The sequence below is a fragment of the Haliotis rubra genome, unplaced genomic scaffold, assembly GCF_003918875.1.
Source record: "Haliotis rubra isolate DU_JTF1 unplaced genomic scaffold, ASM391887v1 Scf321, whole genome shotgun sequence".
Taxonomy (NCBI): Eukaryota; Metazoa; Mollusca; class Gastropoda; order Lepetellida; family Haliotidae; genus Haliotis; species Haliotis rubra.
In genome coordinates this window covers 1012142-1032111 of record NW_025766993.1, presented here as the reverse complement: position 1 = coordinate 1032111, position 19970 = coordinate 1012142, and the positions used below count along the sequence as shown (strand labels likewise).

Sequence of the window (19970 nt, the reverse complement as noted above, 5' to 3'; positions counted from 1 at the left end):
ACGGTGAGTGTCAAAAATGGCCACTAAAGGATCAAAGGTCACGAGCTTAGAAATTCAAGAATGAGGAATCGTGTACATCATACAACAATAATTGCCTTTATACTGCTGAAAGACAGATGATGGATTCTTAACAGTAAGATTTACAAGTGATGTCTGTTAATCCAAGTAGACACTGTAAACCTGTTAAGTATTGTGCTCAATGATGAGTGATCGAGTTGTATTTCCTAAGCAAGTGAACAAGATTTGTTCTACCCCAGTTGGAACAGTGTATCAGGCGAATGATAGCCCTGTGTGAGGAAATCTTGAAGTGATGTGGGGCTACTTTGATGAAACTAACAAGCTACTACAATCAGGTGAATCTGGGATTCAAACCCATAATCACAGGTTCCTTGCACATGTAAGGGAGACAACTCTGCAATGGAATTGCAGCTCCTTCCCCACCCTCCCTGTACAAATCAATGGAACAATTCATCAGTCTTTAAATATTCCTCTAAATTTCAAGCCACCTAGATTCTCCTATTTTTTAATTGCAGGCATCTATTTTCTTTACGTATATGCACAAAAACTTTTCATCAACTTGGAAGATCGATGGACACAAACAGGCAGACAAAGCAAAACCCAGGCACAGATTTATTTCCACTGCACTAGGATCCTATGTTAGATAGATTAATCTGGCAAAAACATGACAGTGTTCACTATCATGGTACGTTTTATACTGATTAAATCAACGTCTATTGTGATTGCTCCTCAAAGGTTTATCTAGAACATCTATCTCCTAACGACCATATCACAGCCAAAGTTTAGGATACCGGCTATGTTATTTTTGATACAGGGCATGAGGACATACATTAGCTCCTCAAAAACATGCACATGTATTGAGTTTCTTGCCGTCTGCTTCCTGCATTCACATGTTGAATGTTAAACGCAGACTCATTGTGTTTCATGAAATGGCAAACTTCAGCCAGCATGACTGGACTATAACTGGTGTATAACTCCTCATAACACATACTGATTACAAGAAGGAAGATATCAGACTCACTATAAGGACAGATTCATACAATAAATTTCTAATGAAAATATTTTGTCAGTGTAAATAACAAAAGCTAGACTTCAGGCACTATTAAAACTTATGCAAGATATATACTAAATGACATCCACAAAAGTAGAAAAATATGTGACTCATTGGATAGAAAGAAAAATGTTTGAGGAACTGAGATATAAAGACAATATATTCCTTAAACGCCCTTATCCAATCTGACAGAAGATTAGTGTAAACTGATAATTTATCCTTTACAAATCATCATGAAATCTTTCATCAAGACTGAAGTAACAAGAAGAGACAGGAACAGACAGCTCCAATTTAAACATTAACACTTGCACCTACAATGAATTCTTTGAACTCCCATTGTGGTTAATGCTGATGAAAACAATCACAATACACGACAACGATCCTTACCCATTATCTGCTGTAAAGACGTAGCAGGAAGGATGCCCCACGGCGCACTCCTCGCAGGAAGTGCTGTTTCCGTTCGGACAGTGCTGCACCTTCAGGATGGCACCCTGGAACATCAGAACATCATGCCATTAAACATCGACAAGCAGGCAGCACAGTAACAGGTCGTGCAGGCTTCACAAAACAGGTTCTATTGTTCACTGAAATATAATACTCATCCTCCCCAAAAAGAAAACCCAAAACAGTTATTGTTACATATATTGTACCCGTTGAGACCTCAGTTTAATGAGTTACTCATATCATAAAACATTAGGGATCATTTAGGGAATATTTCTGGGGATATGAAACATAACATATTTTTACAAGACTGTCCTCACTACAAAAAATATCCCAAATAATTCATGATTCCACCCATTATTGAGTCTAGGTTTTATGGCATATATCAGTACCTGCTGTCTCAGTCAGATCTGAACCTAAAACTCCAGTAGCTGGAGAGTCTTTTTCCTCTATTCCGTCTGTCACTGCAGACATTGTAGCCACACAATCCCCATTTTGCCACCTCTTAGGACAGACACACTAACCAGGACTTAACCTAACTTGTCATCCTAACAGGAGGTATATCTCGAAGTAACATGATCCAGGCTTTGCATGTGTAAGAACAGCAACAGAGCTTATAGTTATTAGTTATGAACCATGTAGGATAAATATTCCTGTGAAGGAGACATATAATTATGATCCCTGAACTAGCATGACGGCAGTGTGAGTCACCATGTTGTAGGCTACACCCTGTCTCCAGTCCTCATAACACAGAGGACAACAGAAAGTCCTCCACCGAGACAATAATCCCGGGCTTATCTACTAGCAGGGGGCAGTTCATGAAGATCAAACCTACACCTGCTGACAAATATGACGTATCTCAGCATTTTAGAAATATTTAGATAACTCGTATACAATCTGTATACACTTAACACCACCAGTGCCCCATACCAACCCACTCCCACCAAAACCCCCCCACAGCACTGACACCCCACACACAAATCTTTGGGGAATCCTCTCACCCAAAATATACCACCATCAATCCTCCCAACAGACAAAATCTTTGGAGAATACTACAACCCAAAAAATACCACCATCCCTCCCACCCAAAGATAAAGGGGCGGTGGGGTAGCCTAGTGGTTAAAGCGTTCGCTCGTCACGCTGAAGGCCCGGGTTCGATTCCCCACATGGGTACAACTTGTGAAGCCCATTTCTGGTGTCCCCCGCCGTGATATTGCTGAAAAATTGCTAAAAAACGGCGTAAAACCATACTCAGCCAGTCAGCCCAAAGATAAACTTTTGACAGACAATGAATATTGTTTTGATATATGGATGATCAATCCTCTGCATATATATTCACCGTGGGACATAATTGGTAGCCACCTGCAACCCTCTAAATGCTGAATTCTGTTTTGTTCAGCATGGAAACCAACTACACTGGGCACTGGTGATTTATCATGAATCCAACAAGGGACTAATTAATGGCGAGATTCCTCCGTCGCTGACTACAGAAAGATTTGTTTTCAAACAAAGATCCCACTTTCTACACTTCAAGCCTTTGTCTCCAAACCTTGGCATGTAACCCATAATAAAAATACCTAACAATAAAATGATTTCACAACAGTATAATATATATTCTCTGTAATAATCTTTAACAAGATCAGCCTATTTATATTCCATTTTGAAACTTTACCCATGTGTTGTCTTATAGAACACTGCAAATACAAGGAAATCATTCTGGTCTATCATGGCTAAAAAAAGAATAATTCAAACCAAATTGTACCATGCCAATTACCTCATCCATATTCCCTTTAAACAAACTAATTACAAGCCAAACAACAGAAAATCACTCAATATTATGTAGCAGACGTCATTTCTCAGTATTTAACTCCTACTATTCTGTTCCCTATCACTTGAGAAAAACAGGTATGTTTAAGCTGCTGACAAGAACAGGGGTTACCACAAAGATAAGAAAATGGTTGGATGACATGAAATCCCATGTGGTACGCATTAATCAGCTCAAGTCTCCCTTATACACTAAAGGGTCTCTCCCATACTTCCACCTATAATCAGTTCCTAGGAAACTAGCAGGATCAGACACAAGGCAGTCATGTGGCACACATTCAAACCTATTTTGTCAATCTGTGAGTATAAATCAGAGCTTGGATCTCAGTTCTATATTAGAGCAGGCGAGTGCATTATGACAACTGCCTAACACAGTAACTATGTTATCAAACTGAATACCTACTTGAACAAGATAGAGTAGGCCTGTACTAGGCAAACTTGGGGGGATTTATCCCCTCTGTGAACAATGTTTGCATTTGGGACACAACTTCATAATGTCTCTGAGAATAAGCACACCTAAAGCTGTCATTGAACGATTTGAAGATTTGTATGCAAAAAAAATTCAATTTTGTTGAAATACAGATCAATAGATTTTAATTAGCATGTTATCTTCTTAACTCATGGGGGCGGTGGGGTAGCCTAATGGTTAAAGCGTTGCCTCGTCACGCCGAAGACCCGGGTTCGAATCCCCACATGGGTACTATGTGTGAAGCTCATTTCTGGTGTCCCCCGCCGTGATGTTGCTGGATTATTGCTAAAAGCGGCGTAAAACCAAACTCAGTCAGTCAGTCTTAACTCATGAACAATATTAGTGGCTTTTCACTGTGTAAAATTAATATTAATAATCAAAAATGTGTGTAGTTTGTTTTGTGCCAGTTAGCAAAGACGCATTGATATCATACAGACTGGTATATAACTGAGTTCAGTCCATACAAACGAATACTGGAGACCACGAACAAATCATCTTCATTTTCGGGTATGGTTACACCTAAAATCCTAATTTTATTGGTCAGGTTAATTTTTTTACTTATATTTTTGTGGGAGAAGGGATAGCAGAATTAAAACCAGAAAATGGACAAAAACTCACCTCAGTGACTTTCTGGACTTGAACTCGATACCATCGTCCATCAGAGACGGCGCGGTTCACTTGGAGCACCTTTGGAAACACAGACGTGAACTTGAAGGAAAACCTCACATTTCCATCAATGATCTCCAAGGCAACAAACCCTAGAACAGTTGGGGTGACAGTTGCTTGACTGAGGAACAGGAGGGCATTTCTTTTGTTGGTGGCAAAGAAGAGCGTGATGTCTGTGTTATTGAGGTTAGACAAGGGAGGAAACTCTATGTAGGAGCCTTCACTGAATCCTTTGCTTGATTTTTCACATCTGCTGCCGAAAAAGCCATAGACACAGTCACAAGTGTATCCTCCGGGGATGTCAGTGCAGCTTCCACCATTCCAACATGGCCGACTGGTGCAGTACATAGTGCTTTCACACAAATCTCCATGGAAACCATCTGGACAGTCACAGCGGAAGGTACCATCCAGGTTGACACAAGACCCTCCATTAACACATGGGTAAGAAAGACACTCGTTCACATCTTGTTGACAGCTTGGTCCATTCCACTGTGGTGTGCAATGACAGATGTCCTGGATACATGTGCCACCATTGTAGCAGTAGCTCTCTCCACAAGGACCAATCGGGGTCTCGCAGAAATCACCACCAAAAGACGGAGGGCAGATGCAGGTTGGTTTTACTTCTGGTTTGGCGGATGTAAAGATGAGGCTTGGCGAGTCATGGATTGAGTAGCCAGGATGCATGACAATCTCATTGTCACATGTGCCGCCATTTTGGCACTGGTGGTTTTGACAGGCACTGAAGAATATGCTCCTGATTGAGATGCTTGCAGTGGATTCTATCGCCTGCTTGTTTCTCTGCAATGTCTGCTGAATGGAAGATTTCGGGATATAGTCACCATTCTGCTTCTGAACTGACAAGAAGATGATGAGGTCTGTGTCCATCTCCTTCAAACTGTACACTATGAATGAGTTCTGTGGAGTAAAGGCATTCTTCAAGGCATTCACAAACCGAGCGTATTTGTACTCAAGGAAGGATTTTGCTGACAGATCAGCCACAAGCATTGGTACGGAGTTGTCCACAGTGGCATTCTTGTACTCACTGACTGTAACTGACACGTCATAGGGTTGAGATGCTGGATGACTTGGCATTCCATCAGAACCTTGGATGCGTAGGTTGTAAGTCTTTGGATCAACTGAGCCAATCACTCGAAGATCACAGTTCTGGTAGATGTTGAATGTGTTGGTATCCCCACTTTCAATGTTGCAGCTGTAGTTGCCAACTACATCATCATCCAGTGGTTTGACATCCGCAACCAAGCCGATAGATGACATACCCTGGAGAATCATCAGTTGGATGACCAGTGGCCTTGGCCTTGGAGGGTTATCATTTACATCACTGACAACAATTTTGAAGGTCAAGGTTGATGTCATGGTAGGCATGCCACCATCAGTGACCATAACTGGGAGCTGTGAACTCAGGGGTCAGTTCTCGGTCCAGAGTGGCAATAGTCTCCACTCGCCCTGTCTGTGAGTCAATTCTGAATTTGTCTGAAGATGATAACATCCTGTACCTATAAGGAGCCTGGTTAGGAGGCAGATCAAGGTCCTTTGTGAACTGAGGCAACGACATCACAAACTCTCCAGCACCTCGGTTCTCCAGAATGTGACCTTCAGGCACGGTGGGGTCAAAGTATGGACCATTGTCATTCATGTCTTGTAATCTTATCTGTACCACAGCAGAACCTGCAACAGTACAAAAAGCAAAAGGATAAAACAATTATGCTTCAATATCAATACAATTATCAAAACTATAAAGAGATTACAAATTATCACTGCTACTCAGGTGACGGACCAGTGTTAAAGATGTTTATCATCAAATCAGTATTACCTGTTTGAGGAGGCAGGCCGGAGTCCACAGCTCCAACAGTGATGTTAAACTGATCCTGAGTCTCTCGGTCCAGATAACCCTGTCCAGTTGTCCGAATCTCTCCATTGACGCGGTTAATCTTGAATCGGTTTCCATCATTTCCTTTGAGAATGGTGTACTCAAAGTTTCTGTTCTCTGGCTTATAGTCATTGTCTGTGGCTTCAACCTTGATAACATACGTTTCCTGGGGAGAATTTTCATTGATTGTAGCATCGTATTTGTTCCTACTGAATACTGGAGGATCGTTAGCATCTTCTATGGTGACATACACCTGGCACGTATCAGTGTCGTTACCTTGGATACTACCCCAGTTCTTGGCCATTACATTCAGAATTATCTCTTGCGAGGACTCGTAGTCTGGTCGCCCGGCAACATGAATAACTCCAGTCTGATGGTCGATGCGAAATCCTCTAAGGTTGCTGGAGCCAATGAGGAAATAATATACTATGCCATCAGATACCCTTGTCTTGATCTGTTGCCATGACTGACCCAATGGATGAGTTGATTGTTGCAGATTCACTGACTCTGAAGTTGTAGCGTGATTTCTCAAACTGAGGGAAGTATTCGTTGACACCAACCACATGGACATGAACGGTGACAACAGTCTTCTTCATATCCGATCCCCCATTTAATTCGCTTGGGTTGTAGGCCATGATCGTCACGGAGTAAGCGTCCTTCACCTCATAATCCAGACTACCCTGGGATCTCATTATTCCTGTCTCCTTCTCAATGGTGAAAATGGAGTTCCCGACTATTGAATAGTGGATGATGGCATTGTCCCCACTGTCTGCATCTGTAGCATGGACCGTGTAGAAGGATGTGGAAGGGGCCGAGTTCTCGGGGATGTAGGCATCATAGTAGGTCTGGTTAAACACAGGCGGGTTGTCATTTACATCAGTGAGATGGAGAGTGAATGTCCTGTTGATCTCCTTATACACAAGAGCCTTGTCTCTGGCACTGATAGTCAGAAGATGAGTTGGATGGGTGTCAAAGTCAAGAGCCTTGGCAATAATGAGTGCACCGCTTTCTTTCCCCATGTGAAATAGACCATCTTTGTTCCCAGAGGAGATAAGATACATGACTTGGCCATTGATGCCAGGATCATTATCTGTTGCTGAGAAAGTCTGTATGGTCTGCCCGATAGGAGTGTCTTCAGCGATGGTTTTCTGGAAGATCTGAGTTGCAAACTCTGGAGCAAAGTTGTTGACATCGGTGATCTTGAAGTGAACGTCTACTGTAGTGGACTGGGGAGGTGTACCTTTGTCCTGGGCTTTCACAAACAGGAGGTAATCAGCATTCTGTCGGCCCTGAAGAGAAGCTTTCACGGTAATGAAGCCAGTATCTTGATCAATCTGGAAGAACTGAGAACCGTTTCCTCCTGAAACCGAATAGAACACTTCTGCATTGATTCCATAGTCATGTTCATCCACAGCCAGTATAGAGATGACATGGTCCCCAATTGCTCTGTTTTCTGGCACGGCTGAGAAGTAGCTGCTCTGTACAAACTGAGGAGGATGGTTATTGGCATCAATGACGGTGATGATCACCATGTTCTCGGAGGACAAGGAGGGTGTTCCAAGATCTGTCACCACAACATCTAGGGTGTATCTGTTGATGGACAGGGGATGGTCTGGCACGTGACGGTAGTAGAGTGTTTGTAAGGCAGTAATGTCTCCAGTTTCAGCATTTATTTCAAAGATATCTGAGGGGCGTTTCAGTGAGAAGATGTACTGATTGTTGGGTTGTTCCAAGTCCGCATCCATTGCCCTTAACCTTCCAACCACTGCATTGGCTGACTGGTTTTCCTGGAAGTCAAAGCTGAGAGTGTCTTCTATGAACACAGGAGCATTGTCATTGACATCTTGGACCTTGATGAAGACCTGAGTTGATACTCTGAAGTTAGTATCCACAGCAACAACACTGGGGTAGTATCTGTCTTCTTTCTCTGCATCCAACAGTGCCACGGTGGAGATGTTGCCGCTGATGCTGTCAATAGCAAAGCTAAGCTTGTCATGATCATTCTGCAGCTTAAAGGTTGACTTGGCATTGTCACCGATGTCCTTGTCGGACGTTTTCATCTGTACGATGAAGCTGTTGAGAGGGACATTCTCCGGCACTGACAGACTGTATCGCCTTGTAAACTTGGGTGGGTTGTCATTTTCATCAAGGATGTGGATTGTCACTGTTGCAGTAGAGGTCAGTTTTGGGGTACCCTAAAAACCATCAAAGTTGTAAGTTAAATCTTCAGCAATAATCTGCATCAGTAATACAAATCTACAGGTTAACAGCAAGGTATTTTGAAGGATTTAAAAGCTAGATTTTGGCTTTAAGCCAAAGAGAAGCATCAGAAAACATGTTTCTCTATACAAAATTCAAATGGACTTGACTCAGAGATCTTCATGATAAGTTTTCCATTAAATCAATTTACATCACTGGAGTTGATCATAATTCTGTCAGAACATTATCTCCTTAAACTTACATCTACATCCTGCTGCAACATTTATCACAATCCTACTATCTTGAAAACTAGTTAACACAGATATACGATTGTCCCTGTAACCTTAAAAAGGTCAGATCCAGTGGCATTAATGTAACATATATTACTCAACTTTGATAAGGATATTTTTGATGCCATGAAAACAAAATGTACAGTGTATATTTCAACAGAATTATATATCTCATTATACCTATCAAAAGTAAAATACAAGAACATTTCTGATTCCTTACCTGGTGAAAAACAAAACATACAGTGTATATGTAAAACAGAATGGCACCCTTCATTATATGATTAGTTACAATTTTAAGTCACATCAGCAGTATTTCAGCCATATTGTCACATTATACTTATAAAAAAAAGTATACATTTCTGTTTCCTTACCTGGTCTTCAGCCTTTACAATGAGATGGAAGAGGCTGATGCCTTCCCTGTCCACGATGTTGAAGGTGGAGATGAGGCCAGACTGAGCATCAATTTGGAAGGTTTTATTGGTATTACCACTGTGGATGGAGTATGTGATCTGGCCATTTTGATTGGAGTCAAGGTCAGTGGCCGAAAGCTGTATCAATGTACGACCCTTCGGAACATTCTCCAGAATGCTGGTGTTGTAGTGACTCTGTTGGAACCGAGGAGCATTGTCGTTCTCGTCCTCTACGCTCACCCTCATCATCTTATACTCTGACAGAGCTGGGTTGCCTCCATCATTGGCCTCAATCCACAGCTCAAAGCTCCTGGTAGTTTCGTAGTCAATGACTCCAAACACAGAAATGGTACCATTCAGTTGGTTGATTCCAAATCCTCGGTTGACGTTGCCCCCGGCGATGTAATACAGGATCTGATTGGTCCTGGTCGTAGTGGCTGATACGGTGGTGAGAATCTTACCAGGGAGAGAGTTTTCCTTTACAGACAGGTTCACATCAAATGGGCTGAAGATGGGTTTAGATTCGGAGGACGAGATCATGTCCACGCGAACAGTGACAGTGTTGGAGTTGGAACCTTGCCCTGTAGAAAAAATACAGGACAACATCACTATCAGGGAATTCAGGGAACTTTAATAATTATACATTTATTTTGAACTGAAATATAATAAAACTGTTTAAAAGTGAACATATGATGATGAAACCAGTAAGGATGATAATAATAATTGTGAATTTATAATGCGCCTTTTCCATGTAAAAGGCACATGCTCAAAGCGCCAACACACTATCTGATTATCATTACCCCGGATAACCCAAGCTGGCTGTGAGGCTCTAGAAGGTTCCCAGACACATGACATCCCACTGGGTACCCATTTTCTGCAAGTGTCTCATGTCACAACTTGATCTTATCTCATCCCTTCTGCCATCATAGTTTCAATCTTCATCATTGATTTAACCTGTTTACATCACTTGTGCAAAGAGGAAACCTGGGGAGGAGACACTGCTGCCCAGTTCCAGTATCAGTCTAGACAATGTAATCAGAGTCAGGTGTGAATCGGAGACATCGTGTAAACAATGTAAGGAATAACTGCAGGATACATCCTAAAACTGCAGTAACTCCACACGAAAGCTGATTGAAAGAATTTGACACTTGTCCCTCTCGGTCAAAACTGATACAATGCTTTTACAAGTAGATATGACTTTGAAAAGTTCAGTTTGTGCATTTGACTCACCTGGTCTGAAGCCCTGACGATGAGGTTGTACCGTGATCCGGATTGCACAAGTTCCTGCCCTGCTGTGATGACACCTGAGTTCTCATTGATGGTAAACTTCCTGGCATCGTCGCCCGAGAGGGAGTACCTGACCTGGCCGTTGCTGCCGATGTCTCGATCTATGGCGGTCACTTCCAAGCACAAATGCTCCTGTGGCCGTTGGACTTAGAACAACCTGGGAGTAGCTTTGCTGCTCAAACTCGGGGGAATTGTCGTTGTTATCGTCTATGTGGATCACAACCTTGGTGGTGGCCGACTGAGGGGGGATGCCTCTGTCTGAGGCAATGACAACTAGCTCATACTCATTGCGTTCCTCTCTGTCCAGTATTGCCAAGGTAACGATTTGACCGGTGTCTGGGTATATGGTGAACTTCTCCCCCATGCTGTTCTCCAAGCTGTAGCTGGAAGTAGAGTACATTGAAGGCATTGTAGTGGAATATGACAACCTAGGGTCGATACAATAACAGTTCCAAAGAAACTAAGGTCAACACAATTTCAGTTCATCCAAACCGCAGGGCCTAAAAAAATCAGGTCAAGACAACCTCACATCATCATAACCTTTTCTTTAGTATGAATAAATGCATTCATTCTCATATGTAGATCATCAGATAGTTCCAATAATGTTTTTACACAGAGTAGCCCTAGAGACAAACTGATTATGTCACTATTACCATTCTACAAGATGGCTCTATGTAAGGTACTGGGTCTCAGTCCACAAAGCATCCACAACAATACGACCTGGGGTAACTTTATAGTCTATCATAGACTTACGAATGTCGTAGTGCTACGAATGTTTCGTGGATCGGGACCCAGTACAGTATGATAATTTTTCTGTCAGACAAGGCATAGAAACCTGGGTCTCGATCCACAAAGCGTCCATAACGTTACGATCTGTCGTAACTCTATAGTTTATCATAGGCTTACAAATGACATTGCGCTACAAATATTTTTTTGTAGATCAGACCCAAAAGTTAGATCCTGCAACAGATCTGTGTAAAAAGCACTCATCTCACAAAGGACATCAATGTATGATAACTACTGCAGTACATGCACTGCAATGGTGCTGTACAGTGGCGCTGTCTCTCAAGAGCTCTTCCTTGACTCTCGAAGCTCAGTTTATGTCACATGTACAAGTAAAGTTCAAAAGTTTTAATCTAGAGCTTACTACATTAGCTTGATCACATTCCAAGCATCTGGCACTGACAACATGTAAAATGTTATTCAATTTTCATTATAACAGAATCTTCAATAGATCAGAGTTGTGAAAACCACTGATGTAAATCCAAAACAGATGAAAAACAAAAAAAGCTAACAAAAGGTTCAAAACACTGCCATTTACTTTGTGAACTGAAATTTGTTTCATAATCCTAAATATTTTTTTACAGTGCCAATTTGTCCAGCATCAAAGAATTCAAATTTCAGACTTTTTATCAGCACTAAAGTCCATCTCAAAGGCTGGTTTCAGAACAGAAAACATGTCACTTTATAAAAGCAAAGCTTAAAAAGTCAGCACGATGTAAATTTTGTATAATCTAATTTTGATATGCAGACCTAAAAGAGATTCACATCAAACAACCACAGCAATAGAAACAAAGGGACAATAAGTGAGATATTTCAAACAATCATTATCTCTGTATGTTCACATTCAAGCGATTTTCCTGAAACACTGAAGCCATTGTTATCTGAAACAGTTGTCAGGCAAATAGTCCCCAGTGAAAAAATAGCACAAGAGGCAAGATACAGCGAAATGAACTGGGAGGTAACACTATTCCATAAATGATAAAATACTGGTAGTGTATCATGTCTTTGTCATCACTTACCATTGTTTTGGCACCAACGACTCATTAGCAAAATGGCCGATGGACATTAACATACTAGTTACCTGAATACATGCTACAAAGTTTCACTAAAAAAATTTAACAATGATTATTTTTTGTTCTTGGGCTAAAAGGCATGAAGACCTACGAATATGACTCAGCTGTTTTATTTGAATGATTGATGTACAATTCATATTTTTCAGAGTTCATTTGGACAAACATCAAACTTCAGATTCCTCTTCATCAACAAAACAACTTTTTATAAACTTCTATTCCCAGTTAAGTGTTCTTAAGAGCTGCAACTATATCACAAATCTTTCTTAAAAGTTTAAAAGATTGAAGAGCCATAGATCAAGATCATTTGTGGAATTGTGCCCACATGAAGAACAGGTAGGAGGTCCCTGATCACATACTTTAGCTTCGTCTGATGGATCCTTCCACAGATGATGAAATAAGCCATAAATACAAACAAGCAGAGATGCATCTTTGAGTCTCTGTTTGATAAAACTGCCTGCCAGCAAGTATCTTACTTTCTAGAATTTCTAAACTTTTTTTCCCAAATCAATAACACACCACAGTTCATCTCACAACTGGTTGGTTTTTTTCACAGAATTATAAAACCTGAGTCTGGTGCCAGAGAGCATGTAGTTTTACCATGACGGCAGATCCTTAATGATGATTGAATGAACTAAAAGTAATTAAAATATCTCCATGGGAACACTTACACAATCTCTGCGTTTTCCCCCTCGTCCTGGTCTGTGGCTCGACCGAGAGTACGGAGGTAGGCGAGGACAGGTTCTCCAGGACATGTCCTGTGTACTGCGTGTTGTCAAACGCTGGAGAATGGTCATTGACGTCCTGTACCAACACCTTGATGGTCCCTGATCCTGTCAAACGAGGAGAACCTGCAACAAGATCAACAGAATTAGTCTTTACACAGATAGTAGCAAACAATCTGAAACTGAAAATGTCAGATGCTGTTTACCAAAACTATTTCAATAATTAACTTGATACTTCAAACAATAATTACTAATAATGCTTACCTAAACATGTATTTTCATAAAATGCACTTTTACTATTTTTCAAACTGTTTTCAAAATGAACAAGTTTTTTTTCCCAAGAATATTTTCTCTTTTTCTTTTAATTATGCATTACTTATTAGTACAACAAAGGATTAGTAAATCCTAAAAAATAAACAAGTTTATATGCAACAATCTCCACAGTTGTCGCTTTTCTTGAAACATATATGAATAAACAAAACCAATGCTTCATGGACTGAGAGTCTGAAATCCAACCTGACATGACAAAGTTACATAAGTCGTCTCAAGGTGAAGGTCAAGTACTTTCATGTGTATACCATGTTCCTCACATAATGAGGCAGTATCTCCCATCTATTTTATGACCAAGAGTAACACAGAGGGCAACAGCACTCTTTTGAAGACTCAGATCAGATCACACACTCATTAACATGGAACACCATCTAAATGAAAACTTACACCATTGTTCAAATACTATTTCCCTAACCTTTAACATATCAAGACAATAAATTGGTGTGTGACAGATAAGCATGAAACTTGGTATGTTGAGGTGTGCCACGAGGTCAGAAGTGAAGGGAAATCGTCTGTTTTAGTTGTTCTTCGCACAAGTAGGTGAAGGGTTATATCATTTATCATGTCCAAGGCCCTTCCAGCTCCTTCCCTAATTGTGTGGTGTCTGTGCGTGTTTGTCTACATGTACACTTCAAAGAAACCATCTTCACGGTCTACTGAACACACATGGTGCAAGGCAAATGAAAAACATGTTAATAACAAAAGAATACTCAGGGTCATGTTTTGTTCAAATTCTACATAAGTTTCCAGGAAAACATTACCTTTGTTACTTACTACTTTCTTGAAAACTTTTTCTCAGTTTTAGTTGTTGCAACACTGAAACTTCCCACATTCCTACTCAAACCAAATGTTAACATGAAAAAACCCAACTTACAACATTTGCTTTTCTTTCTCTGAACATATTGGTATCTCGCAAAAAGAATTATTGAAAGTTTCATCACATGTTGTTGAGATCTCCTCACTGTTTTTCGGTTAAAAGTGCTAATAGCATTAAAGCCTTCTCTCAGACGCATAAAACACTAAATCCTATTGCAAAAACCAATACTTTGGGGGAATCCAACTAGAGATTTTAACAAGATTTCTTTGCTTCAAAATTGGATTAAAATATACCATGCTGAAAGCCTGGTAAGATCCTTTAACTGAAACACTCTCAGGAGAAGTACGCCTACACATCATACACAACCAAACAGAAAATTTATGAAAGTTTACAAGAATGTCTACAGCAGACCAAATGTGAGGGGAACTCTTCTGTGGGCAATAAATATTTCTTTTCCTCGTCACTTCACCCATATTTCTGTCGGCAACTCTCTGAGTAGCTAAAACAGTGGCATCAACCTTTGGAGTTCCAGGACATATGTGTGAACAGAAGCAAGGATCCCTTGCAAAACATACCCATTCGGAATATCAAGAAAACGACATAAAACCTTTAAACTAAATTCAAATTGTTCCAAGGCTCCTTCTGAAATGGACAATACACTTGAAAATGACATCACCGAAGGTCCCAATGATCATTGATGTACTCATCTTGAAATAAGTGACATCAAGTCACATATGAACATCATAATGAACATTATCATTTAGTGTCAAATAGAAAATACATTTGAAAATGACATCACCGAAGGTGCCAATGATCATTGATGTACTCATCTTGAAATAAGTGACATCAAGTCACATATGAACATCATAATGAACATTATCATTTAGTGTCAAATGGACAATACACTTGAAAATGACATCACCGAAGGTGCCAATGATCATTGATGTACTCATCTTGAAATAAGTGACATCAAGTCACATATGAACATCATAATGAACATTATCATTTAGTGTCAAATAGAAAATACATTTGAAAATGACATCACCGAAGGTGCCAATGATCATTGATGTACTCATCTTGAAATAAGTGACATCAAGTCACATATGAACATCATAATGAACATTATCATTTAGTGTCAAATAGAAAATACATTTGAAAATGACATCACCGAAGGTGCCAATGATCATTGATGTACTCATCTTGAAATAAGTGACATCAAGTCACATATGAACATCATAATGAACATTATCATTTAGTGTCAAATAGAAAATACATTTGAAAATGACATCACCGAAGGTGCCAATGATCATTGATGTACTCATCTTGAAATAAGTGACATCAAGTCACATATGAACATCATAATGAACATTATCATTTAGTGTCACAAAGCAAGTGCTACATAATTTCTTGTGTGATTGTCTGCTCGAAATGTAAAGGTATTTTGCACAAGAAAATAATATTGTATTTCTATCCAATAAAACAATGTCCATTTTGTATCAGGGTATCCGCAAATAAGGATAAGAAAAATAATTATTCTGAAATGTGCACATGACAATGTTTACCAGTAACATGCAAAGGTCATGTTTAACCAATCAGTGTTGTCTACAAAAACACATAATAAGAAAGCTTAGTTTTATGTCGCTTTTGGCAATATTCCAGCAATATCACGGTGGGAGACACCATAAATGGGCTTCACACATTGTACCCATGTGGGGAATCAGACCCGGGTCTTTGGCGTGACGAGCAAACGCCTTAACCACTAGGCTACTCCACCACCCCAAAAAAACACATAAACAATGATTGCAAAATATATGATCTAAGAAGTTTTGATGGATCAGTTCATTTTTCAATTTGTCATAATTCAGGCCAACTTCAGTGATCCCATGTTCTTAAGCAGTCATAATCTTATAATATTACATACATACTGAGCTAGAGATCCCCTGCAGAGGGTGTTGGAATACTGACCTTTGTATGGAGTATGATATAAGTATTAGGCGACTAATGACAAAGGACCTAAGAACCTATACCAACAGGAACATAACAACATGACAAATGAGACACAAAACATGACTTGTAGCTCCAATCTCAGACTCCATTAATGCAAAACCTGCTGGCATGACATTGATGTTAAGTCTACAAGCCCCTGGGAGGCAAGTCTTGTACAAATACAGCAGGCTTCACTCAAACCCAAAAACAGCGACCTTCAAAAGTTTAAACAGTCAAAAAACTTTCTTTTTTGCTGTGACTGTAATCCTTATGGATATACAAGTTTAAGGTCAGATAAATATATGGTCACGCTTAAGACCCAAACACCATCACTCTTTCAACTGGAATTACTGTCAATCTTACACAAGACTTCCAATTTTTTTTTATGATTGCTAAAAAAAAGCAGGCACTGAGGTGATCAATTATTTAGACGTTATGAGTCATGTCTGACTATCAAAGACAGATAGAACTTGTTTGTCTAATATTTACTTCAAAAGCTTTAGAATAATTGTAAATTGTGCTGAAAACAACTAAAGTAAACTTGATACAAAACAAATGCAACAGCTGTGAATTGTTGTTGACAAAGTAACTAGATAAAATGATTTCCATTCTTCAATGTCGGCAGTTCTTTGATTCTGTTTGTATACTTGACATTTTTTACATCCAAATCTACAAAATGACATTATTTGAAAGAAACATTCCCTTGAAAAACATGTATACCCTAAAAACAGAAAAAGGAACAAAATGATAGGGCAAGGTTGAAAACTTTTGGGGCCAAACATTTGGTGCCTGTTACCAAAAGTTTAACCAGTAACAATCATGAACTGTTTATGATTCATTTGTTTCAAGAAAATGGTAATAGGACACACAAAAAAAGGAACAGAGCATGCAAAGAAATGAACTATTCGCGTAAATACATCTAGAATACATTTAACAGTCCATTGAGTTTGATGTAACGCTGGTACATCACTACATCCCCCGTTCCCTACCTCCGTCTCAAAAGCCGAAGCCCGACTTCATAATTGGTCCAACTACCGTCTGCCAAACCAATATCCCACACTTGTTTTTATTGGCATCGAGAAAATTAAGCAAGTTTTTTCCTTCTCATCTCAGGAAAATGTATCTGAGATGGAACTAACAGACAACTCTGACAGGAAGGCCGCAGAAATTAAAATGGCAATCACCTCGGATGGTTCCGCTTGTTATGTAAACCGTCCTAGGGAAATAACTGGGTTATTGACTGGGGGCATGTATAACAGTGTGACTTTCATTGAGTGTGGTTGTCCTCTTGTATATTAAATTCCTTTGTCTCACAGTCGCTAGCTTTTTCTGCTGCTGGAACATTTTAGACAGACCATCACCATCTTGCTGAGATTACTTCCACATGAGAGGTGGGATATTTACGTTATACCGTATCAAACCTCCGTCAGTGATGCTGTTATAGACTTGCAAGATGGTGGGACTAGTGACTGTTATACTGACAAGGTGTCAGCTTCTTCTCATACAAGACATTTATACATGACAGTTAAATGCATAACTGAAGTGTTTCATTTCTACACATATCACTTAGATTGTCAGAGGAAGTGACGGTAATAGCATCAACTTCCTCCAATGTAGGTTATTTGAATTTCAGAAGACGGAAACAAGAATGAAAATTATCACTTTCGTATTTATGAAACAGAAAAATGTTTGAATTGATTTCTGTTTAATTTGATATTTCCCAATTCACTGAGTGATATTATTAGTCTTGTAGAAATTTGACATTATTACATTAGAGTACAAAATATAATTGAAATCCACTGGGAGCCCAGACAAACCAGTGGGAGGCTGTCTCAAACTGATTCTCACTCAGAGCAAAACATGAGGCCAGTAAGAACATGTCATTGTTCTATCCACATTCCGAAGCCATTTTGAGTGAGTGAGTGAGTGAGTGCAAGAAAGGTAAGGTCACCATGCTAGGGGCAATGGGGACTTACGGCACTTCTGAGAATCCTTTTTGATTCTGATTAAAATCATGAAAAAGGAGTGCATGGAAAGCCTGTTTCAAAATTTTTTATAATCCATATTGTTTTATTGCGAGCCTCCAAGTAAATATTTATATACAGACCAACATGGTCAATAATGTGAACAAGGGTCAAGATGCCAAGTGCACCATGAAACACTATTAACTGCATCATGTCCAAATATTCCTTCTGAGCAAACCTAACTTATATGTGTGTCGTGTACAGCAGCTTGACTAGAACTTGTCCTTCCCCACAATAGAGCACACACATGGTCACACCTTAGGCAAGTGAGTTTGTTAAAAATTGCCTCTGTTCACCAAGCAGAAAATGGGTACCCGGTGGGATAAGTCATATGACTATCAACCTTCTGGCGCCTCACAGGCAGCTTGGGTTATCTGGGATAATAATGTTCATCATGTTGTATGCGCTTTGAGCGTGTCCATGCTGCGTAGAGTTCAGCGCTATGTAAGAGGCCATATTATTATTATTATATGCCATTGTGACCATCAAAGCCCCATCTCAGGCAGTTCTGTTCATAAGAACAAATTCTGATGGACAATCCCACAGGGCACAAATCAGTCCTCCAATCTCCTTTCCAATACGTCCAAGGGATAAGTGTCACAGAAAAAGGGATCCTGATCAGTAATCAGACTCCTATATCCGCTGACAACACTTGTACAAGGAAATGTCAAATCTCGGCATCTTTTTTGGTAATAGTCCAGTCTTGCTGTTATGAATAGTCGTAGATTATTATCTAACGCTATCAAAGACAAGAAGTCACATGACAAGTCACATGACCTGACAGATCGTGTAACTACAAAGGGCAAACTAAGCCATCTTGCATGTTTGTCATCATATGTCAATCAAATGTCAGAAGCCAACAACCTGCTGTCGGCCATTTGTATAACGTAGGGTTTCCAACGACAGTTTTGAGCAGTTCATCAATATTGTTCAGAGTACATCGAAATGGGAGTTCGGAGTTAATTTTACAAATGAGCACAAGCATATGATTCAATGAAACCAGATGATGAAGGCCTGCTAACACTCCACTACTCTGTCATTACCACATTCAATAGGAGTGCTATCGATTATACAAAAAACACAAGAGTGATCAATTCTCAGTCCTTCCTTTATCAATATGAACCAGAAATATTGTTTTTTTAAAGAGAAATATTCCATTCCTTGTTTGCATCGACAATCATAAAAGATCGAAACTCCTCGCGTATATCCACCACTTGAACCAATTCTAAATCTTCGCATTGTATTTTTTAGTATTCCTGACAGCTCCTAAACCTGGATCTATAATTGATGAGTTTACATTTTTCCTCAAAATTACTTGCCGACTCAACAAATTATGCTTTCTCAATGTAACCAAATTATTTGTTGATACAGCATGTGGAGGATGGAGTTGAAAGATTGAGATTATTCTTGTGAAGTGTACACTTGACCAAGGGGCTGAGAAAGATCAGTCATATTTCAAGGATGTAATTAATCAGAAACAAAACGGGTGTGAAACATGATAAGCCACGCAGGATGCAGCTAAGGATTCTGGCTTAGAGCTTGAAGCTGGCACCAACGTGGCAAACCCAATATTTGAAAGATGAAGAATTTGTTCCACCATCTAAGTTCTGACAGAAAATCCATTAATATTATCAACAATTTTGCCGAAAAGGAAAAAAAGGATTACAATTATTGACATTTGTCACACAGAAA

The 19970-nt window shown here is 39.7% G+C and overlaps 1 protein-coding gene across 1 annotated transcript in view; it reads right to left on the bottom strand.

Moving 5' to 3' along the window:
• Positions 1-6652: 6652 nt before the first annotated feature.
• The window catches only part of LOC124283802 (cadherin-related tumor suppressor-like), a 126583-nt gene continuing 113265 nt past the window's right edge, over positions 6653-19970 (bottom strand). Inside the window, 5 exon segments of the mRNA XM_046719830.1 lie at positions 6653-8552; positions 9218-9837; positions 10619-10926; positions 13068-13107; positions 13110-13247. Of these exon segments, the coding sequence (XP_046575786.1) occupies positions 6792-8552; positions 9218-9837; positions 10619-10926; positions 13068-13107; positions 13110-13247 (2867 nt within the window). The 3' untranslated portion in view covers positions 6653-6791.